General features: G+C 50.1%; 1 protein-coding gene across 1 annotated transcript in view; it reads right to left on the reverse strand.

Annotated features, from left to right (window-relative positions):
* Nucleotides 1–271: 271 nt before the first annotated feature.
* Nucleotides 272–24,571, reverse strand: part of LOC119160166 (uncharacterized) — a 42,311-nt gene continuing 18,011 nt past the window's right edge. The window contains exons 2-3 of the mRNA XM_037412872.2: nt 8,958–9,184; nt 272–452 (exon numbers count right to left, since the gene is read on the reverse strand). Of these exons, the coding sequence (XP_037268769.2) occupies nt 302–452; nt 8,958–9,184 (378 nt within the window). The 3' untranslated portion in view covers nt 272–301. The remainder of the gene's footprint in view (nt 453–8,957; nt 9,185–24,571) is intronic.

Raw genomic sequence — 24,571 nt, forward strand, 5'->3', positions numbered from 1 at the left:
AACCATATTCCAGAGCTGCAGTTGAATATGCTAAATTTCTATTGCAAATTTGTATATGCCGGTATTTGTAGTCACCTGCGGCTGATAGTTGCATTGGTTCGGAGCACAGGAAGAAAGGAAGAAATTCGATTTATGAAAGGTTACGTATGAAAAATTTCTCGTAACATTTGGCCTTTGTGCACACATCCTAGGGACCTATAGTTTTGATTAACACGAACCCTTTATATGTTCTTGAATGCTGGCAACTTTTACTTTTAGATTGCAGTCGATGTAAAGGGTAAAAAATGGGCTCTCTCCCAGTTTATTGATTTGTCCCGTTTGTTTTGGAGAGCTGTGAAAATTGATCTTCAGGATTGCTGCGCTGTTGACGCCTAGTTGATTTCTCGGCCAAGTTTAGGGCAGTCAGCTTTTGTTCGAGCGTTTTCTTCTCACTCTCCAGCACTTGCATCAGCCTGTAAGATCAAAAAACAATGCTCGTGGTTTGATTTGATATATTGATTTATTTACAACATTAATGTTGCGGGAGACCGAGGGAAAGAGCTGGTCAGTATGCTTGAAGGTGTCCTGGCCACCCTACAGGTATGCCAGTGTAAGCAACAGCAACAAAAAATATTAACACTCAATATATTGCACATGGCTAATCTGCATGCAAGAAGCATCCTTTCATAAACAAAAAAGAGGAACTTTCAAAAGCTTTTTCTTTGAAGAACAACATAGACAAAACAGATAGATGAGAAGTTCATGATAAGGATATTGAGGTAAACAGTCTCCGTAGTTCTGTGTAAAACTTCTGCAAAAATATTTTAACATGCTGTATTTGCAATTAAGGGATATACCTCCAGTAATTGAGATAATTTATGGGCAATAGAAACTTGAGAGGTTCGGCATACAGTGCTCCAAGAGGAACGCGCGTAATGATTTCAAGTGCTAGAGGGGTCATTACTAAGGAGGAGGGAGCATCCGTGCTTCAACCCCCTTCACAGAAAATTATCATCGAATTCACTGTGGGCACGCAGTATGTCGCTAAAATGCACCTTTGAACTTTAATCGCAACGTTTTGTGTCTGCCTGCATGCACGTTGGCTTCAGGTTGCGCCCTTCCCCTTCCGTGCGTCGGTGACTCGGTCACACACCGTCTCTCTCCATCGACGTGATGGTTGTGCAGTGAGCTATATCAAAGCCATTCTACGGCAAACTATCCATATCAGTGACATGATACCTCATCTTTACGCACTTTCCATTGCCACATGCACTTATGGAAACCACAGCTACATTTTATCTCTGCCCGCTACGAATGATTTCCACGCACATGTGCACAAAACTGCCCCATCATGTATCACAACTTCGATGTTGTATGTGGGGTTCAACGTCCCAAAACAACCATATGAATAGGGCTCCGGTAGTTTCGACCTCCTGGGGTTCTCTAACGTGCGCCCAAATCTGAACACACGGGCCTGCAGCATTTTCGCCTCCATCGAAAATGCGATGTATCATAACTCTGTTTTCTTGCTGGTCGCAAAGCTACAGGAGTTTATTGTACAAGGGGTTGAAGGGTGTGTTTGTGGGGAAGGTCTCTGCGCATGTGCGTGTGCCAAGACTGTAACTGTGGGGGGGGGGGGGGGGGGGGAGTGAGCAGGTTTTGACACCCCCCCCCCCCCCCACCCGAAATTTTTCCGCGCTGTAACTTTTCGGGTGACGCTAAAGTATTTAGGCGCCTTCCCATCAAACGCAGATTGCCAGACTTTCTACACATAAACAACACCCGAAAAAAAAAGAGTTACTGGGTACGGCCCTGGCGTGTGCGTGCGTATGTTAACATGCAGTATAAAAATTAACGGTGGGATTGGAGTCAACGCCTCCTCTATACGGAAAAGGCGTTGTGAGGGCGTTAACGCCTCTTCTGCAGAAGGGGCGTTGTGTGACACCCTTCCCTTGTCGCTTTCCGAACCTCTCTTGCGACTGCGCACTGCCGGAGGCGATGCCGAGTCTTTTCCGTTGCGGGCCAGATCTTGATTATCCGTTTCCGTCACGGGTGCGAGAGGTCATCAATTGGCGCTATCAATGGTGCTCCGGCGCACCGCGCGCACCCACTGTAGATCCTGTATGGGGCCTCTGTGGGTTCGTGTCTCCACTGCTACGCAGAAAGCGCTTGAGAGTGCGTCGTCGTAAATTTTTGTGCAGTGTGGGTGCAGCTGCACCTCTCACTCTACGTCGCTCTTACGCACTAACGGCATCGGTTATCTATATCGAAAGCACTCTCCCCCCCCCCCCCCCTTTTTTTTTTTACTTTTCACGAAACAAGAAAAAAAAAGCGCTATATTAATCGTCGCTGTTACGGCCGCCTGGCTAGTTTTCCGCCAGTACAGCCAGTTCAACTTTTTCGCCGACGCGATATCGGCCGATTTTCTGACTCTTCCCGAATTTGGTCGTACGCAATATAGCTGTCGCTCTTGTCTGTTGATAAACAATCAACGCAGGCGGGTTAGCTGTCATGTTATCCAAAGCAACGAGGCAGCGATCTATACCGAAATTAATTTTCTCTGAATGACTTTTTCAGTCCACGTGAAACTTCTCTTTGTCTGCTATATCTCCTTGACGACCGCCCACTGAAGGCATTTTTAGAGTCATCAATAGATACGGTTACCTCATGTAATGTATGCATTCAGTTGTGTGTGAACGCCCAGTTCCTGGTATGGTTGCCCACCTTGGCGAATTTCGCGGGAGTGTCCTGGTTACAGTGTACTTCTAGTACACTCTATCCTGGTTTTGAAATGTCCTGAGTCCCGATATACAGGGGTTGTCAAATGTCTTTTCTTTTTTTCATCTCTCTCCACTGAATACACGCAGCGTTCAACTACAGGCCTGGATGGGGAGTGAGGGGGGAGTCAACTATATGTACTTGTGCGTGTATATATGCGCAAGCACAACTGAAACATTTTCGGGGAGGCACTGCGCCGTGCTCCCGACCGGGTTGCAGAAATTAGGAGCCTTTTCTCATCATCTAACCACTACCACCTCCATTTTAGGAGGAGGGGGTTGAACCCCCCAATTACCCCTTAACTAGACGTCACTGAACACACCTCGTTTGAACGCTATCTTATTCTGTGTTTTATTGTATTGTGTTAGGTTTGGCCTGGGGATTCATCTCTCAATCCCTTCGGCGCCCAGTCTTACCGACGCTGTCAAGTATTTGAGTGATTGTTCCAGACCAGGCGGCGGGCAGAGGCGAGTTCACGTCCTTCAAAAGTGGACCTTTTGTCGTCGCTTCAAGCAGAAGCGGTGACTAATGGACTCGGCGACTCATCGGGCGACGGCAAAGCTGGCGTGGCCGGCGCCGGAGCTGACAGGGGAGCGGTGCTCCCTTTTGAGCCCCAATCACCAAGCCGACCGGCCGACTGCCTATGCTCGTCAGGCATTGTACGTGCTAGCCGGAGGACCAAGACGTCGTGTCGCCAAGACGCCATTACCCGTTCGAGAGAGGCCAACAAAGACGGCGTCCTTCTGAAAGAGACCGCGACGGACAGCGCACGCAGATCGCCCCGCTAATTGGGCGAGCTGTGCAGTGGGCCCTTTGAAGTATGCGGCCAGGATCGTGGGAACGCTCGTCTAACGGCACACCCACGACGAGGACCAGCCCTGCTGGCGCCACCACCGTGCAGTGTTCACGTGGACTTTGTATGCTCGCCTCCCTCACCTGTGTGTGCGTGATTGGTGTTCGACTCTGAGAGGAGGAGCCCGACAGGGCATAAAACGACGCGGAGAGTGCTGGACATTGCGCTCTCTGAACCTGGCTCTGAACTATGTAGTGTTCAACCACCACGCTCGTGGTTTGTTAAACCACTATCCCTTCTTTTTTGTAAATAAGTGTAAATAATCCCATAAATCCCATGTTCTGTTTTCCGTATCCTCCAGCGTCCTTCCTTATGCCATCAGCGACCGTCCTTCCTTTCGCCAACCTTAACAACTGGTTGGCAGCGGTGAGATCGACTTCACGACATGGTGCTGTGCTGTGGTGAGTGCTTGGTCTTTGCTTTGACTTTCCAGGCTTCAATTGTGTGAGTTTATTAGAAGCTGGATTGTGTGTGGGTTAGGGAGATTACCTTTTGTGAGTTGTGAGTTGTAGGGATCCCCTAACTATGTGTGAGATGCAGGACCAAAGTACAACGGCAATCATGTCATGGAAGGCAATGCTAAGAGATGAACTTTTGTGTGTGAGTAAGCATCTAGGCATTGAAATAGAGGAAAGAATGGGCAGGACAGCGATTTGGATGCTGATCTCGCAAAAAGCCAGTGAGGAGGATATTAAAAACGCAGTAGAGATTTTTGAAAAGCAGGAAATTGAGAAACAAGAAAAGAAAATAAGGGATAGAAAAGAGCGGCTCGATCAATTGGAACAGAAAGTCGAGGCAATGAGGCGAAAGAGTCAGCCATTCGAAACTGTAGCGCACGAGAAGTGCGATAATCAAATGAGTGAGGTGCAGTTTAGAGCCAAAGAGAAGGCTAGCACACGTGAACATAGCAGCAGATTCAAAGGCGAATCTAGTTTGAGTGCTGCGAATGATACTGCGCCAAGTAGAGAGGCCGACGAAGGCCAGAGCAAGTGCGACGAGGTGCTGTGCCAGTTAGCTGTTAGCGAAACAGCAAGGATAGCTGTAGACAATCTGGCACAGACCTCAACTGTGTTTGTCGCAACGGTGGATCTTGCAAACAGTGTGGAAGTACGCAAGGACACCGAAAAAAGCTCAGAAGCAGCGAAAATAGGTAGCGGAGATATCAGTGCAGTCGCAGACAGCTCTAAGCAATGCGAGCTAGAGTGTTTGCAGGAAAGCAGCTGCACTGTTCCTAAGAGCGTAAAGCTGTCCGCCGATCTAGAGTGTGAAATAGGTGGTTTTTTCGAAAATCATCTAGACGGAGCGGCGTCGACAGCTGACGAGTGTAGTGAGAGTGTTAGCCACCTTGAGCTGCGAGCAGTAGGCTCAGAGACGAGTCGCAGGAAGCAGCGCAGACGCAAGAGACGTCGCAAAGTCGCGAGTGAGACAAGCAGCTCTACGCATGTTCAGAAAAGTTTGAGGCCTATTAGCGCAGCAAGCAGGACTAGGCATTTTGCGTCAGCGTCAAAGTTCATTTGTATGCGTCTGAACTGCCGGACGAAAGAAAAGGGGACAGCGGGTCCATTGCAAATGAAATCAAATGGAAGGCGCCAGTTTCGTGGGGTGCATGAGCACAAGGTTAGCGCAAGTCAACCGGCCCAACAAGGCAACACTGCCGAGAAATCAAAGTGTCGAAGCAGTAGGGCAGGTGGTGCAGAAGCACCCTTGAGCTGTAAACCTATCGATGACGCGACCCGCGACAAATTTCAAGGCAGTGCGGGACAGGTCAGTCGCAAACGTCGCCGTAAAAGAGGTAAGCGTACGCGAGCGACAAAGCGAAGGCATGAAAGAAGTAGCAATAAGCCTGGTGAACGACGGAAGAGTGGGTTATCGGCCAGTTCGCCGGGGAGGCCTTTGTGTCGTGCAGCAAAACGCCAGCGGCTAAGCGGTAGGCCATGGCGCCAGTCCACGCGACGGTATGCGCGGGGGAGACTTAGAGCTTTTCACGGAAAGGAGTGTCGACGTGGTCCTAGAAGAAAGACCACAATAGCTAAACACCGCTCGGCTAGACCAAATAGGACGCCGTCACTCTTTCCCTTGCATTGCTCGGGTTCCCTCTGCCGGATTGACAGAGGACGGCCGAAATCGCAAATGAGGCGTAACGCTGCCGTTCAGCTGGAAGCACGTGCTCGTTGTAGACTCGGGCGCCCTCGAAATCTGGCAAGACCACGACCGCCGCGTGTACGACTGAAGAGGGAGCGACGGCTGTAGGCTGGAGAGTCGGACACAGGAGTTTTTTTTGGAAACATATTTGTTTGTTTATATTTGGTTTTAAAGTGGTGTTCCTGTGTCATCTCCACAGCTAGTTTGCTTTGATACTTTTTCTTCCCTCTAAATTTTGTTTGTGTGTAAGCTTTGTCAAAATTTTGCATTAAGTTCTTAAGCGTTATGCGGAAGCAGTTACCCGCATCAGTCAACCGACTGCGTGAAAGGAGTTTTTAAAGATAAGAGCACGCATGTCGTAATTGAAGATTTGGTACGCCCGCTAAATTTTAAAGAGTGATGGCTATAGGTTAGAGCGATATGACCTATGATAAGGTGTGCGGTTGGTATGCTAGCGCTCTTTTTTGGATGAGAGTAAGATGTCGTGCTAGAGCGCACAGCAAAGTCATGTGCGTTCTTTAAAAACATGGGCTGACATGAAACTACATCCAGCAAATGAGCGTGTTGGTACACCAGGTTTACTTCATTTTGTTGTTTTAGTGATTGCTTATAAGGATCATATGATCGCTTGAGCTGAGGGAACTGCGTTCACCAAATTTTGGCGACTAGATATATTTCTAGGATTTATACAACGCAGTTTGATTTGATGTGAGAGAGTTTTGTTCGCGTCAGGGTGTCATAAAAGTAGGTACTCTCGACCACACCTTGCAAGTATGTATTGAGAGAATGAAGAAAACGCCCAGATAACTTGTGTATAGGGTATAGCAGCATTGGTATGAAACCTTTGTATTTGGTTGTGTTTCATGAAATTAGTCATGAAGTTAAAGATTAGTTACAACTTAGTAGTGCGGATGGTAGGAGAAAGCTAGTTTTGAAGTAGTGTGATTACGGTGTATGGGGCCAAATTGTATTTGCCTTTGTGTGCTTTTCTCACACGGCAATTTGTTCCATCTTTAGTAAGCATCTCCACAGCCATGATTGTTGTAACTTTGGCGGCACAAAATTGTTTCAAAATTTTAGCGTACAGGTTTCTCTTTTGTTTGTGTTTTGAGAAGCCTGGAGGGTTTTAAGCGGGTCCAATGTGCTTGACTGCAGCATGGTATTGTGTTGTGTGGTTCGCCTTGCTGTTGTCGGTCATTGTGAGCTGGATTGGGAGTTGGTTTCGAGTACGCAGCTGGAGAGAACAGCCAGGCCTTCGTCCTCGTCACCACCCATTCTCTTCGTGCCCAGCGGTTGGGAGCGCTGGCCAGCCGAGATTTTCCGGGCGGCGGAGGAGCTGTTAGGTTTGACCTGGGGATTCATCTCTCAATCCCTTCGGCGCCCAGTCTTACCGACGCTGTCAAGTATTTGAGTGATTGTTCCAGACCAGGCGGCGGGCAGAGGCGAGTTCACGTCCTTCAAAAGTGGACCTTTTGTCGTCGCTTCAAGCAGAAGCGGTGACTAATGGACTCGGCGACTCATCGGGCGACGGCAAAGCTGGCGTGGCCGGCGCCGGAGCTGACAGGGGAGCGGTGCTCCCTTTTGAGCCCCAATCACCAAGCCGACCGGCCGACTGCCTATGCTCGTCAGGCATTGTACGTGCTAGCCGGAGGACCAAGACGTCGTGTCGCCAAGACGCCATTACCCGTTCGAGAGAGGCCAACAAAGACGGCGTCCTTCTGAAAGAGACCGCGACGGACAGCGCACGCAGATCGCCCCGCTAATTGGGCGAGCTGTGCAGTGGGCCCTTTGAAGTATGCGGCCAGGATCGTGGGAACGCTCGTCTAACGGCACACCCACGACGAGGACCAGCCCTGCTGGCGCCACCACCGTGCAGTGTTCACGTGGACCTTGTATGCTCGCCTCCCTCACCTGTGTGTGCGTGATTGGTGTTCAACTCTGAGAGGAGGAGCCCGACAGGGCATAAAACGACGCGGAGAGTGCTGGACATTGCGCTCTCTGAACCTGGCTCTGAACTATGTAGTGTTCAACCACCACGCTCGTGGTTTGTTAAACCACTATCCCTTCTTTTTTGTAAATAAGTGTAATTAATGTCATAAACCTCTGTTATGTTTCTCGTATCCTCTTGTCGGCGTTCAGTTCCTCCACTGGGATGCCATCACCTGCAACTTCCTCCTTCGTCAACCTTAACAATTGCCACTTTTAAATATAAATGCGGTGTTGTTTCTATCGATGATATATTCCTCTTGCACCCCTTCACTATCCACAGTATATATGTACGTGTAGTTTTGTTTACATTCTCTCCTTCATTGGCGTAACTAGGCCAGCGGGGGAGAGAGGAAGTTCAGACAGAATTTACTGTGCCATATGTCTCACGTAGTCTCGTTTTCTCGCGTTGCAAAAGTAAGCACACGATCTACGCAAAAAAAAAAAAATTCTCGTGACCGAGAGGTTTGCGCACTGTTATCGTGCTGCCCACAAGCGGTGAACAAGACCGCTTGCAAAGTTTTATGGGTGCTTTATCGACCCGACAAAACTCGATCGCGACAGCAGCACGCATTTACGCCGTCATCCAACGAAAGTGAAGGGCCACTGCCGGCCACCAACAAAACCGTCGCTTCACCGCAGCCGCAGTCATGCTGAAGAAGACGTCCTTGTTCTCAGCACGATATAGAGATTTTCACAGACGGCTTCCTGGGCGCCGCCATAACCATTTATGGGCTGTGCTAGACAGGCGCGACCAACGTTACTAGAAGAATCTAGCAAAGGTGGGCGCGACCCCTGGAAAATGCACTGCCGAGGTTGTGACGTCAGCCTTTGTACTCTCGTTCGCAGCCCAGCCTGGCGGCGATTTCTCTTTTCTGTAAAGCAGTGCGCAAGTGCTCCGTCACGTGGCTTTACATATTGCGCGGGCTTTTTCTGCAACGCGAAATAAAAGGCTTACGTGAGACGTATCGAACGAACGGGGAACAGTTCAGTCTGTAGTTCCCGAAGGTGTTCTATACAACTGTCATACTTCGGGCCTTGGTTCAAAAGAAATTAAAGCTCTTAAAACTAAGTAATGAGTTTCTCCACTACATGCTAGAGCGAACAGTATGCGTTTGGTTCAATTCTCTTCAGCACGTTAACGTACGAGCAGTATGCCCTTGGTTCAGTTCAAGTAACGCGGGACAACCTGCATACATGCCGCGCGTGTTCGGCGTACCTGTGCCTTCTGTCGTGCAGCTGCTTGTCAGCCAGCTCCTGCTGGCGTTCCTGCTGTATGCGAAGCTGGTTCTGGTGGAACTTCTTGTCCGTCTTACGCTCCCACTCGCAGCGGAGGCCCACCATCTCCTCGTCGTGGAGCGACGATCGCACGGAGTCCCGGTAGCAGCTGCGCGGGGGCCACGCTTCGGCCCAGCAGAAAAGAGGCTGCTGCCGGCTGCTGCTCGCCTGTGATGCGTAAAAAGAAGGAGCATCACAACACGGCCCACTTCATTTATTGCTCCGCATCCTCCTTGAGTGGATACCCCGAAAAAAAGAAAGAAAAAAAGCTTGCCACCACACACACACACACACACACACACACACACACACACACACACACACACACACACACACACACACACACACACACACATATATATATATATATATATATATATATATATATATATATATATATATATATGGCTGCTGATGAAACTCGTTCACATCAGTGGCGTAGCCAGGGGTGTGGCACGCCGGGCCGGCTCCCTTCCCCTTTCGAAGATAATTATTTTTGCCTAAGCCCCTGGTTTCCGTGACCTTGTTTTCAGACAGAAGCTAGCGAGAAATCACTTAATGCGCTTTTCGTGGACTGCCGTTTCTAGCAATCGTGACGCGAACTGGAAAACGTGATGTGTGGGTGTTCTGGAGGCGTGCGTCCGCTCAAGCGTAGAGTAAAATAGCTAAGGAACAAGCAAGCGGCTCCAGGCCCGGCTGTACCAGCCACGGCACGCGCCTCTCAATCCTCTCCGCCAGCTCAGCGTAGTCAACACAACATGTGTTGGCTGAGTCGTCCACCACAACTTTGTGCTTGCCCTCAAGTCAATAAATGGAAAGCTAATTAACGAATTTTGTTAATTAGTAGCAACAGTGTCATGTTTACTGCGGCAAAGTGGCATGTTTACTGCCTCAACATGGAGTTCGTGTTAATAAGAAGAAAGAAAAGTGGATGAAAATTAACTTGCCGTGAGCAGGAATCGAACATACGGCCTTCGAATAACGCGTTTGATGCTCTACCACTGAGCTATCCCGGCGGCTATCCCCCTAGTCACTTTATTGTGTTTATATGTAAATTTAAACGTGGGAGTGTCAGTCAGCGCCACCTGTAGCCATGGTGGCGAGCGTCGCACACACTTCATGAGCCTGTTTATCGTCATGTAGCCCGTGAACATATTACGAGCTGGCAGCTGACCAACCTAACGACACGAAGTCTGCCGGTACGATACCCTCGTTAATGAATAATGTAATGAATACACTTTTTTCTCTTATATATATATATATATATATATATATATATATATATATATATATATATATATATATATATATATATATATATATATATATATATATATATATATATCTGTGTGTGTGTGTGTGTGTGTGTGTGTGTGTGTGTGTGTGTGTGTGTGTGTGTGTGTGTGTGTGTGTGTGTGTGTGTGTGTGTGTGTGCAACGGAACGCCTGCTTACAGCGGTCGCTTTAACATCATCAACGCCATTACGTATGTATACGTGTACGCCGCAAGGACTTGCGTTACACGAGCACGGAAATATTCCTCCTTGTTCGACTCGACATTGGCAAGGTCGTGTGCGACGGTGCGAGTGTCAGCTAGTGCCAAGCTAGCGCTGCTGACACACGAGCACAAAGCTCCGTCAATAGAAAGCTCTGTCAGGGCGCCTCGAGGCCGGCCGCTTTCTACAACTGCGAGAGCTCTCACCGATGAGCCGTCATAAAGCCTGTCATCGATCATCGTCCCGCAAGTACGCCCATCAAACCCGGTGCGTGGAACAAAAGACTCGTGGGCGATACAATGTGCCGTCACCGCGCCTCGGCTCGCACGTGATGTCACTGCATCGCGTGTTTTGTGCAGTGTCCGTTAAGTTCTTCGGCCGCGCCTTTAGTGTCCGGTGTTAAATTCAGGGCCCGTGTTCACGAAAGCGTCTTACGTGCGCTTAAAACTTTCATAAGATAATGCTTCAACCAATCGCGACACAGAATATGTTAGCGAAACCGCGGTTGACCAATGGGAAAACGCCCTTCCGGAAGAGAAGCTTTGCAAAATCGGCCTCCGTTTCTTGGCAGCCTCGGCATAAGCATACCGCTACATTTAACGTAGCTTATGTTGTTTGTAGAAGGTTATTCGATCGTTGTGCAGCGATGAGTGACCAACAGTTTCTTGGTCGTCTTGGAATATCATTATCGTAATGGCTATTTGACTTCCAATATTGTATTTTCGAGAACATGCTTCTCATTAACCGCTATTTCAGGTGGCACGAAAGGCGGATAAACAAAGCAAGGAACAGGCTGGCGATTGCCATGGGAAGAGGAACAATGCACGTCTTTTTTTCAGCATGTCTAGGAACAGGAATGTATAAAAGGAAGATACGAAGGATGGAAAGAAAGAGGGGAGAAAAATGAAGAAAATTACAGAACGCAGAAGCTGAAGTAATACAGCTACGAAGGCTATATTCAGCAGCAGCAGTGCATATACAGCAAGAGTCCCGCGCTACAAGGGGCGCTTATAATTAAAAGAATGTTACAAGTATAAAAAAACAATAATAATAAAGGTTCTTGTGACCTGCGCGTGGTAATTCCGTATAACGCAAGAACACAAATGTAGTTAAGATGACGTGTGACAAATATTGTGGCTTAAAGACAAAAAATAGCGGGCCAATATGCGTTTCCATATTTTTTTTAATATTTGCCTGTAATGTTGATGAATTGTGTTTGAGATTTACATAGCCCACTATAGCACCGAGTGCGCGCTGACGAAGTTAACGAAAGACAAAATTTAAAAAAAAAACCGTCGTAATGGGAGCATATGAAATCATCCTTGTTGTAGTATGAGGTTATAGCTTTTTAGCCGACTGTTTTAGCGATAACTGCTGTCATTCGTGGACGGGTATGCACTATATATAGCGTACCATTCTTTATACCATCGCAAAGCTATAGTGAAAAGCACGAGGCCAGGACTTCTTTCGCTCGAAATAACGTGGTAATGATTTATTCACGTGAACGCAAAAGCACCGGGTGTGCTTGAGGAATCATTTATGGAATGCGAGGGTATCACACAAAGGGATGGAACCGGAAAGACGTGCGCCACAAGTCTAATAATCGCCGATGAAGCAAACGATGCGTGAACACCGCCACTAGATGCCACGGGGTCGAGCAGAACTCCAGCATGGCACGAATGAAACACTTTATCGGGCGAGATTGCGGCCAGACGAAATGAAAATTGCCTAACCTTGCATGAAGCCGCGCATGGCTTTCGCTGATGATTCTGAACACTAATGTGGTTGCTTATATATTGTTATTACAAGCCTTATATATATATACATATATATATATATATATATATATATATATGTATATATATATATATATATATGTATATATATATATATATATATATTGTGAAGAAGATTTGCCTGCAGCGAGCAGCATCGCCAACGCCCGGCTCTCTTGTCTCGTGCGTCGGCTCGCTGCTGTGCCGGTCTCTGCTGGACGGTTCATCACGCTGTCTTGCCGTTGTCGTTAACTACTAATAAACCTCTTCACATTTGGTGGAGGTGCTGTTTATCCCCGTCGCTACACCCTGGAGCTGCGAAGCCGCACGCTACAGCCCGTCATGACTAACAACGCCAATCCATCGGCGTCGTCGCCCCAGTTCAACTCTCCCGGCCATCCTAGGCTAAGGGACCCGAAGGTCTTCAGCGGTGCGGATGGGACCGACGTGGAAGACTGGCTCGACCACTACGAGCTGGTGAGCGCCAATAACAAGTGGGATGAAGCCGACAAGCTGGGCCATGTCATATTTTATCTCACTGGCGTCGCAGAATTGTGGTTTAACAACCACAAACACAACGTTCCCACATGAAGCGTCTTCAAGACGTCATGTGCCGAAGTGTTCGGTTGGCCGGCTGTCCGCAAGCAGCGAGCAGGACAGCGCTTGCGCGTCCGCTCTCAGGAGACTGGAGAAAATTTTACCAGCTATATTGAGGATGTCGTCGACCTTTGTCGACGCGCGAATGACACCATGCCCGAGTCGGACAAGGTCAAACACATCCTGAAGGGCATCGACGATGGCGCTTTTCAACTGCTCTTGGCTAGGAATCCAAGCACAGTTTCTGAAGTCGTCAGCTTGTGTCAGGGCAACGACGAGCTGAAGAAGCAACGCACTATAACTTGGCAGCCTCAGCCTATAGTGGTGAGTCGCTGTCCAGTTTCGACTTCATGCCTGACAATTCACCATTGCTTCAGAAAGTCCGAGCCTTCGTCCGTGAGGAAGTCGCCCGCCAACTTTCCCTAGTGCCCTTTACTCACGAGACCACCACCCGTCTAACTGCCCCGCTTCGCACTGCTATATCGGAAGAGGTTGCACAAGCTGTTCCTCTTGCGCACTACGAGCCACCTAAATCTAGCCGTGGTCTCTGCCCGGGTGTCGCACAGCCGGTAGGCGCTCCTGTCGCCTATCCGCCAGCCGTTCAGCCAGTGGCCGCGCCCCTAACCTATGCAGCGCAGCCTGTGGCTCCTACTGTCGCCCTTTCCCAAGAGATGCAGCCCGCAGCCGCGCCGCTCACATATGCAGACGCTGTACGTAGGCTCCCGCAACCACCCTACACCACGCGCTCACAGCCCGCACACCCGGCTGCTTATACTGCACCTTGGGCGGCAGCACCAGTCGCCAATCCCTGGAGGACGCCCGATAACCGACCGATTTGCTACGCCTGCTTCACTCCCGGACACGTTGCTCGCCACTGCCGCCGTCGACCTCAGACGTTCGGCAACTATGCCCGGTCGTCGCATCCCGGCAGCCAACCCTTCGTCCAATACGGGCCGGTCTCGCCACCTCGCTATGCCCCTACTGACCACCTTGACTTCCAGCCGCAACGCGCACCCTCTCCTCGTCGGCAATCGCCCTCCCCCATGCGTCGCCTGCCCGGACCCTCCGACCAGGAAAACTAAGCACCGCAGTTCAAGAGGCAAGAACTGCGCCGTTTTCGAACTGTCTAAGCCCTCGCTCCTCTCCTGCTAACGTCGTCGCAGTAAGTGTTGAAGGTTATTGTACTTTCGCCCTTGTGGACACCGGCGCCGCTGTTTCTGTTATTGCCGCTAATCTCTGCCGTTTATTACGCAAAGTAACGACGCCGCTTTCGGGACTGTCGCTTCACACCACAAGCGCACAGCAAGTAACGCCTCTCGCAGCCTGCACTGCAAGAGTCTCCATCGAAGGCATTCTTTACATTGTGGAGTTTATTGTTCTCCCTGTCTGTTCGCATGACGTCATCCTCGGGTGGGACTTCCTATCCCGCCATAATGCCGTCATAAACTGCGCATGCGCCAAAGTTGAGTTCTCATCCTTGTGTGATGTCCCATTACTGGACGCTCTTCATCAGCCGCCGAAGTTGCTCGTTCATGAAGATACCGATATTCCGCCTGGAAATTTCGCACTTCTTCCCGTTTTCTGCAACGCCTACTCTAACGCTACAGTCCTTTTTATGCCTTCCGATATCTTCAAATGTCGTCGAGCTTTGCCGCTGCCTTTCACAACAATTGACCTTGCCGCCGGAAGAAGCAACATGTTCGTAAGCAATCCGCTTTCCACACTTGTCACTTTGCTTGCGGGGGAATGTCTCCGCCGCGTGCAGGATCTTGACCCTTCGTTTTGGTTGATGTCCCGGATGACTACTGCGACCACCCAAAAGCACTGTCGGCACTCGGGGAGTCGTCCAATGATACGTTTTCCAGCGCCATCGCTGACACTCTCACTCCCACCGAACATGCCGACCTGCTGGATCTTTTGCATGAGTTCAGGAGTTCTTTCGATGTGTCGCAACGTCAACTGGGCCGCACATCACAAGTCAAACATCATGTTTACACCGGCCTACACCAGGCACTGCGTCAAAGACCATATCGCGTCTCCGCTGAAGAGCGCCGCGTCATCAACGATAAAGTCGAAGATATGCTTCGTAGAGACGTCATTCGACCATCTCACAGTCCCTGGGCGTCTCCCGTCGTCCTGGTGCGTAAGAAAGACGGATCTATCCATTTTGCGTGGACTATCGTCGTTTGAATACGATAACCCGCAAGGACGTCTATCCTTTGCCGCGCATTGATGACGCAATTGACACCCTTCACGGAGCGGAATTTTTCTCGTCACTATAGATTTGCGGTCTGGCTACTGGCAGGTCCCAATGGCTGAAGCCGATCGCCAAAACACAGCATTTATTACACCAGATGGACTATATGAATTTAACGTCATGCCCTTTGGGCTTTGTAACGCGCCTGCCACGTTTGAACGTCTTATGGATAATACGCTACGTGGCCTCAAATGGAATATGTGTCTTTGTTACCTCGACGATGCCGTGGCTTTCTCCCATGACTTTCCTATGCATCTACTTCGCCTGAGGCACGTTTTGACTTGTCTGACCAACGCTAGCCTGCAGCTTAACCTGAAAAAATACCGCTTCGCTGCACGCGAGCTCGTCATCCTAGGCCACATCGTGTCCAAGCACGGCATATTACCTGACCCAGCAAAACTTCGAGCAGTCGCAGAATTTCCCAAGCCGACGACCATGAAAGAACTTCGCAGTTTTGTAGGCCTACGCTCCTATTTCCGGCGCTTTGTTCGCAATTTTGCATCTATCATGTCACCGTTAACCCAGCTTCTTCGCGGTGACGTGAACCTCTCCTCCTGGTCCCCTGCATGTGACGTTGCCTTCACTACTCTGCGCCGTCTGCTCACTTCCCCACCTATTCTTCGCCACTTCGACCCGGCGGCTCTTATACCGAAGTGCACACCGACGCCAGCGGCGTCGGGCTAGGCGCGGTCCTCGCTCAACGAAAGCCCGGCTATTCAGAATACGTTGTAGCCTACGCTAGCCGCACTCTGACGAAAGCCGAAACTAATTACAGCGTGACAGAAAAAGAGTGTTTGGCTCTGGTGTGGGCGCTTGGAAAGTTCCGGCCGTACTTATACGGCCGCCCGTCCGATCTAGTAACTGATCACCACGCGCTTTGCTGGCTCTCCACGTTGAAAGACCCTTCTGGCCGCCTTGCGCGATGGGAACTCCGCATCCAGGAGTACGACATTCGCGTCGTATACCGCTGTGGACGCAAACACTCGGACGCTGATGCCCTGTCCCGCTCACCTTTACCACCAGATCAGACGTGCGGAAACACTTGCCTGCAGACATTGTCATCGCTAAATCTCGACTCGATTGCCACCGAACAACGTCGTGACCCGTGGATCGCCTCTCTTATCGAATATTTATCTGGCACGCCCAACCTCCCAGTATCTCGATCCCTCCGACGTCAAGCTTTCCATTTCGCCATCCGCGATCAACTTCTTCATCGACGCAACTACGCTCCCGATGGCCGCCGGTGGCTGCTGGTCATTCCACGCACTTTACGATCGCAAGTATGCGCCTCTCTTCACGATGATCGGCAATGCGGCCACGCCGGAGTGTTCAAAACATATGAACGCCTTCGCCATCGCTATTACTGGCGCGGCATGTACAATTTTGTACACAAATTCGTACAGTGCTGTCCTGACAGCCAGCGACGCAAATCAACACTGCCACGTTCGACTGGCGCATCGCAGCCACTTCAATGCCCTGCCAAGCCTCCTGATCGCGTTGGCGTTGACCTCTACGGTCCCCTTCCGTTGACACCAGATGGTAATCAGTGGATTATAGTGGCTTTTGACCACCTGACACGCTACGCCGAAACAGCCGTTTTGCCGAGCGCTACGACTCAATGCCCTGCCAAGCCTCCTGATCGCGTTGGCGTTGACCTCTACGGTCCCCTTCCGTTGACAACAGATGGTAATCGGTGGATTATAGTGGCGGTTGACCACCTGACACGCTACGCCGAAACAGCCGTTTTGCCGAGCGCTACAACTCAGGATGTCGCCTCTTTCATTTTACAATGCTTTATCCTTCGACATAGTGCACCTCGAGAGCTCCTTAGTGACAGAGGCCGCGCTTTCCTCTCCGAGGTCGTCGAAACTCTGCTTTCGGAATGCCACGTCATTATCGGGAAACTACAGCATACCACCCACTGACTAACCCGCTAACGGAACGGTTTAACCGCACGCTGGGTAATATGTTCTCAATGTACGTGGCATCTGATCATACCAACTGGGACCGTGTTCTCCCATATGTCACATTCGCATATAATACTGAAATACGAACAACCACGGGATTTTCACCTTTCTTTCTTCTTTACGGACGCGAGCCTCCCGCTACAATTGATACTATACTTCCCTACCGTCCTGATGCTTCTGAGCGTCCACCTATCTCCGATGCTGCTCGACAAGCCGAAGAGTGCCGCCAGCTCGCCCGTGCGTTCACCTCGGAAGAGCAACAACGCCAGAAAGAAAGCCGTAGCACCTCTTTTCTGGGTCCCAGCTATGCCCCAGCGTCTCTTGTGTGGCTTGCCATCCCATACCAAACTCGGGGACTCTCCTCGAAACTTGTCCCCCGGTACGAGGGGCCTTACACCTTTTTGGAGAAAACCTCTCCGGTTAATTTCCTAATTGAACCAGTTTCCCGATCGGACGACATGCGCCGGCGTGCACGTGACATCGTCCATGTTTCCCGGCTGAAACCGTACCATGAGCCTCTGCCTGAAACTTCTTAAGTCGCCAGGATGGCTCCTTTTTCAGCGGGGCGATTGTGAAGAAGATGTGCCTGCAGCGAGCAGCATCGCCAACGCCCGGCTGTCTTGTCTCGTGCTTCGGCTCGCTGCTGTGCCGGTCTCTGCTGGACGGTTCATCACGCTGTCTTGCTGTTGTCGTTAACTACTAATAAACATCTTCACTATATATATATATATATATATATATATATATATATATATATATATATATATAATGGGACCACGTCTGGTACGGCAGTAATTGCAGGGTATCTTTTTAATCCAGACGCACGAGCCAGAGACCCAGCCCGCGTGACCTACGATGATGATCACTATACAATGGTTTGGTCGTACAGATGAAGATGAAGTTCATAGTTAGCGCTCACACTATTTTCCCCCCCTTCGCGAAAGAGGGCAGTAAGTTAGAAAGGTTGGGACGCCGAATATATCATTTCAGTCGAGAGACGTGGGCGATCTCGGTGTGGCGGCGACGGTGATCAGGAGCCGCGATGACAGGAGCAACGCGATAGTTCACTTCAGATGTTCGTTCCAGAACGGTGTATGGACCGATATATCGGTGAAGAAATTTTTCGCAGAGTCCAGGTGCACGAACAGGTGTCCACAAAAAGACTTCGTTGCCTGGGTGGAACACAACAACTCGACGCTTTGCATCAATCTCGATTTTTCTCTTGTCCTGAACTGTAGCAGTGTTGGCGCGGGTGGTTTCACGGCAGCGGGCGACGCGAGCGGCGAACTCTTCCTGGAGAGATGAAGATGAAACGGAAAATGTGGACAAAAAGGTGGTGTCCAGAACAAAAGTCGGTACACGGCCATACACGAGAAAAAAAAGGGCTGAAATTCGTCGTACGCTATATGGCAGTATTATATGCGAACGTGACGAAAGGAAGTATAGTGTCCCAGTTTTTGTGCTCCGGTTGCATGTACATAGAGATCATGACGGACAAAGTTCGGTGAAAACGCTCAGTCAGACCATTAGTTCCTGGGTTATGCGCTGATGTGGTCTTGTGGATAGTGTCAGAGGCCTGGAGGACTTCAGCAAGGACATGTGAAAGAAATGTCTTGCCACGGTCACTAAGAAGCACACGTGGTGCGCCATGTCGTAAAATAATGGCGTGAAGGAAAAAATCGGCGACTTCATAGGTAGCACCAGACGGAAGAGCTGCCGTCTCCGCGTATAGCGAGTAAGGTGGTCGATGGCAGTAACAATCCAACGGTGACCAGCTGGCGTAAGCGGAAGAGGTCCGTATAAGACTGATGCCCACAAATTCAAAGGGAATGGACGGGCACGGCAGTGGTTGCAATGGTCCCGCGGGAAGAGACGTGGTACGTTTTCGGTGCTGGCATGACGCGCAGGAAGCGACGTACTTGGCGACAGAAGTGGAGAGGCCAGGCCAAAAGCAGCGAGTCCTGAGAAGTCTTGTGGAACCCTAAGTGGCCAGCTGTCGCATCGTCATGAAACGCTAGTAAAACGTCCAGACGAAATGAGCGAGGAATGACGGGAACCCATTGGTTACCGAGAGGATTGTAAATTTGCCGACATAATGTTCCATCTTGAAGCGTGAAACGGGCAAGTTGTCGTCTTAGGCGGCTGTTTGGAGCACGCGATAAGCCAGTAAGCCAATCGATGATTGTGCGGCAGTAGGTATCGGCATGTTGGAGCGAGGCTAGATCTGTGGGCGAAAGAAGGTCCGCCGAGGCAACGAACACTTTCGAAGCAGCAGCCATCTGTTTGGTCACTTTGGCAGGCGGTGACGAACAGATGGAAAGTAACACTTCGGCGCTTTGCGAGAGCGGGCAACGTGACAAAGCGTCGGCATCTTGGTGCTGTCGACCCGACATATGTGGTGCTGTATCATACTCTTGCAATCATAGTACCCAACGGCCAAGGCGTCCCGACAAATTTTTGCGAGACGATTACCAACACAGAGCATGATGGTCAGTCACTATTGTGAAATGCCGTATAAATAAGGGCGAAACTTTTGTACGGACCACACGATGGCGAGACATTCTTGCTCAGTGATGCTGTAATTTCGCTCAACAGGTGAAAGAGTATACGGCTCGCGTAGGCTACGACTTGTTCTTCGAGAGCGTGATTCCGCTGCAGAAAGACAGCACCGATGCCAAGTCCACTTGCGTCAGTGTATAGCACAGTATAGGTGCTGCAGGGTCGAAATGGCGAAGCACTGGCCGTGATGTGAGGCATCGCTTGAGGGTGTGAAAAGCGGCTTCGCAGTCATCCGATCAGACAAAGGGTGCCCTCGTGGTGAGAATTTTGTGCAGAGCCGCAATAGTAGCGAAATGACGCACAAAGCGGCGGAAATACGACGCCAAGCCAAGGAAGCTACGGCGGTCTTCGGGTGTGGTTGGTGTATAGGAAAGTGCAGTACCGCAGCAACCTTGTCGGTATCGGGCTCAACGCCATGTTTACTGACGACGTGACCGAATACCTTGATGCTGTGACTGGCAAACCGACAATTCTCTGTGTTGAGCTGAAGACCGGCCTTAGCTAAACACGTGAGGACTTCGTCTAGCCGTTCCAGGTGCTGTGAGAAGCTGGACGAAAAGATGACAATGTCGTCCAGGTAGCAAAGGCTGGTCTTCCATTTTAATTCCCGCAGTACCGTGTCTATCATTCGTTCGAATGCGGCTGGGGCGTTTCATAGGTCAAAAGGCATCACATTGAATTCAAAGAACCCATCTGGCGTAGCAAACGCAGTCTTCTCTTTATCAGACTCGTGCATCGGAATCTGCCAATAACCAGAGCGCAAGTCGAGACTTGAAGAGTACTGGGCACCTTGTATAGTATCAAGAGCGTCGTCAATGCGAGGCATTGGGTAGACGTCCTTACGAGTAATTTTGTTGAGTGATCTGTAATCAATACAAAACCATGCCGAGCCATCCTTTATTTTTTCTAGTACGACAGGAGAAGACCATGCGCTTATCGAAGGCCTGATGACGTTGCACGCGAGCATGTCGTTGACTTGTTCTTCTATAAGCTTGCGTTCAGAAACCGACACGCGGTAAGGGCGGCGGCGAATGACAGGGGATCCATCGGTGTCGATACGATGAGCGGCCACTGTTGTTTGACCCAGACCTTCGGAACAAACATCAAAGCAAGTTTTGTGCTTTATTAATAACGCTAGCAAGGCATCAGTTTGCGTTGGGTTGAGATGTTCACACAAAGTGGCTTTGAGAGCAGGAGATGCATCTTCCGCTGGCATACACTTTGAGAATGACGAAGCAGATGAACCAGTGACGACACAAACCGGTGTTTCTTTGGTAATGCTGGCAACAGTGGTCCCCTCTGGCGGAAGTAGTGGTTCTGGCGTCGTGTTGCAGGCGGTGATGCTTGCATAACCACGTGATAACCGCACTAAACAAGATTCGATGGTGATCCCTCGAAAAATGCAGCGCTAGCAAGGAACAACCACAGCGTCACCATCTAGAATGTATCGTGACTTGATCGTAAGGACAGGTTCTTGTCCGGAAGGCAGGAGGAAATCCGTAGCTGTCACAAGGTTGGGTGACGAAAGGTCGGCTGCAGAAGAAAGCTCAGTGTCCGTAATACGAATGAGGGGCCGACCACACGAAATTACAGCAGACGCAGCTGACAAGAAGTCCCAGCCTAAGATTATCTGATGAGCACACGGAGACAGCACAGCCAATTGTATGTGATGACGGATTCCATCGATGAGAACACGAGCAGTACACAATACGGTTGGGCAAATCGGACTGTCTTTAGCGCCGGATAACGTGGGACCGGCATAAGGAGTTTGCACTTTACGCAGGCGAAAACACAATTCACGATCAATTACCGAAATGGCGGCTCCAGTGTCTACAAGGGCGTCAACAAAAACATTTTCCATACAAACAGGCAGTAAATTAGCTGGACGAGACGGAGGGGTTGTAACGTTCCGACAACAAGCAGTTTCCCCTCCAAAAACTGCACCTTCTAGTTTTCCGAGTCCAGAGAGATCGGAGCGGGACGCAGGGGTGATGACGTACGCCGAAACGGTGACGGAGAACGGCGGCGAGATGAACGAGAAGGATGAGGCCCAGCTTGAGACCGTGGAGGGGAGGGCAACCGACGGGAGGTGGACGGATACGGTGCTATATTGTATTCATCGGGTCTCGGGGCATAGTCTCTTTCATAAGCTGGATAACCACGTCGTTCATCCTGCTGACGGCGGCGGCAGAAACGGGATATATAACCCCTTATGTCATAGTAAAAGCAGATGGGGCGCGGAGGACGCCATGCAGAATAGTGCATGGGGTGGCCTTGGCACTTGCGTTGTCATCGCAGCCAAATGGTCTCATCCGACGTCCGCAGGCACGGTTGGAACTGGTGCAGGGGCCCGTGATGCAACTTCTGCATATACGAAGGCGCTGGAAAGCGCACAGGAGACGGGGCATGTGCAGTGCTTGCCATTGATGCCAGTTCGTCCTTGATTATCTCTCTCAGGTTGGGAGGAGGTGGGCGGACAGACGCAATGGTTGGGTTGCCTGGAATAAGGCCGTGGAGTTCCTCTCTGACAATTGTGCGGATAAAGGCTCCCAATTCATGCTCTCCGGTAAAGCGAGTGTCGCAGGAGGCGTGTGGAAGGCGCATGGAATGAAGCGCGTCCAGGCGTTGGCATGTGGTTATGACGTCCCAGACGGTAGTTGGATTCTGAATCACGAGAGCATTGAAGGCCACAGAGTTGATACCTTTCAGCAGGTGTCGGATGCGATCGGCCTCCGTCATGTCATTTTGTGCTCGGCGACAGAGAGCCAGAACATCTTCAATGTAGGACGTATACGATTCGTCGTCCCCCTGGATGCGGGTTGCGAGCTTCTGTTTCGCTACCGCAGAGCATCCTGCAGACGTGCCAAATACCTGACGGAGATGCCCCGTGAAGGCCGACCAATTGGAGAAGTCGCTCTCATGGTTGTAATACCAGGTATAAGCGACGCCATCGAGGTAAAAAAGAACGTAGCGCAGTTTGTGCGCCTCGTCCCAATAATTACAAACGCTGGTTCGATCATAACTGTCCAGCCATTCTTCGACGTCTTCGCCGCGAAGGCCGGAAAATGCCGGAGGGTCTCGGTGAGAGGTACTGACGGTGTAGCGAAGCCTAAGTGGCTGAGAAGGAGCGGTTGCAGCAGCGGACGCGTTAGGTTCTGCGATCGCTGTTGTTTGAGGGCACAACCGTCGACCAGACCGGAGCTCCAGGGGTAACGCGTAGAGCAGGAGGACGTGGAAACCAAAGCATGCTCCACCGCTTATGAGACCACGTCCGGTACGGCAGTGGCAAGTATCTTTTCGGGGCGAAAAAGGGAAGTTTATTGTACAATTAACTTGTACGTGCACAAACGAAACATAGAGAACAAGTAAAGACAGTGAATACATCTTACAAATGAGCACCAAAATTTAATCGATCACTGGGTATCCAAATGTTACAAGTGAAAGGAAAATTAAAAAAGAATCAAGTTAATCACATTTTACAGGATAACACATGCTTGCGTACTAGAGTGGGCACATGGCTAGTACGGGACAATTGGAAACCTCAGCTGTCCCTCTCTTACTTTGAATAAACGTTTGTGCCATCGTCGAAGGAAGGTCTCTTCGCCGTGTGTTTCCAGCTGCTGATCTAGGTAATTCCACACAATGAGCCGATTTTTTTGTGATGCGGGATAGGCGCCTCTATGCGGCTTGTGCCGTACTTCCGCTAAACAGCGTCGCCGCCACAGTACGCACAGGGTACTGTAAAGACCAGTCTTGCAAACAGCCCACGTTCTGTTCCCATGCGCGCCGTGCGAAAGACAAAGAGGCGTTGTACCATGTGCCAGGCGCCCCTCGCCACCGAGCACTTAAACAGAGCATGTTGGGCCGTCTCTCTTTTGCCACAGTTTGGGCAGTGGTCATTTGGAAAGACTCCCCAATGTGCTAACCGGTCACGCGTAGGCAATGCCCTCCATCTTCTCAACCAATCAAATTCGCGCACCTGGTTAGGTACGCGATTGCAACGCCATCGTTTCCATTTTCTCGTGCAGGATGCTGTTTCTTTCTTTTTGCGGAGTGTGTTACTTGTCACCATTTTGCTTATTTCTTGCGATGAAACATCTTCCAGACTGCATAAACCTATATTCCACTGTCCTTTTTAAGCCACTGGCAGCTCTGTAAAACTTAAGCGGAATTTCTGCTCGTGGTCCGATGTACGGATTTGCCGTGAAAGTACCTTTTAGTGTACTGCTCCAGTACATCATGAGCCTGTACCCGGGGTAGTTGCTGTCATCGAACAGCTTCTGTGTTGTTTTTGCAGCCAGCGCTCTCGTGAACGTTGGTATATCTGGGAGGCTCAAGCTTCCACGGTTTGTGGGAAGCTGTAAAAATTTCCTCTGTACCTTTGCTGGTTTTCCTCCCCAGAGGAAGGTCCCCGCCATAGAGGCGAGGCGTCCTGTAACACGGCAAGGTAGCAGGGTGATGTGTGCTCTGTAAAACGCAAAAGCTCATGCCTGTGTCTTGATGACTGTTGCTTTTGCCGTTAGTGACAGGTTAAAATGAGGGGCTGCTGCTATGACAACGGTAGATCTCCTAAGTACGTCATCCCAGGTATTTTTTTATACATCTCCTTCCTCAAAGTAAACGCCTAACACTTCAACATTGCTTGAACGTATTCTAAGTCTCCTGGCAATAGTTCTCCTAAGCTTCCAAAGCGCAATGCCTTACATTTGGTGGTGTTTAAAAGAGCACCAGACAGATAGTAATACTCAGCAAAAATGTCAAGGAATGTACTATAGCTAGACAAGTTACGGAAAAATACCGAAATATCATCGGCGTATGCGATAATTTTGAAGGTTTCCTTGCCTGGCATCGGGAAACCCACTATGCACTCGCAGTTTGCAACCTTTCTAATCAAAGGCTCTAGAG

This window comes from Rhipicephalus microplus, chromosome 1 (genome assembly GCF_043290135.1).
Source record: "Rhipicephalus microplus isolate Deutch F79 chromosome 1, USDA_Rmic, whole genome shotgun sequence".
Taxonomy (NCBI): Eukaryota; Metazoa; Arthropoda; class Arachnida; order Ixodida; family Ixodidae; genus Rhipicephalus; species Rhipicephalus microplus.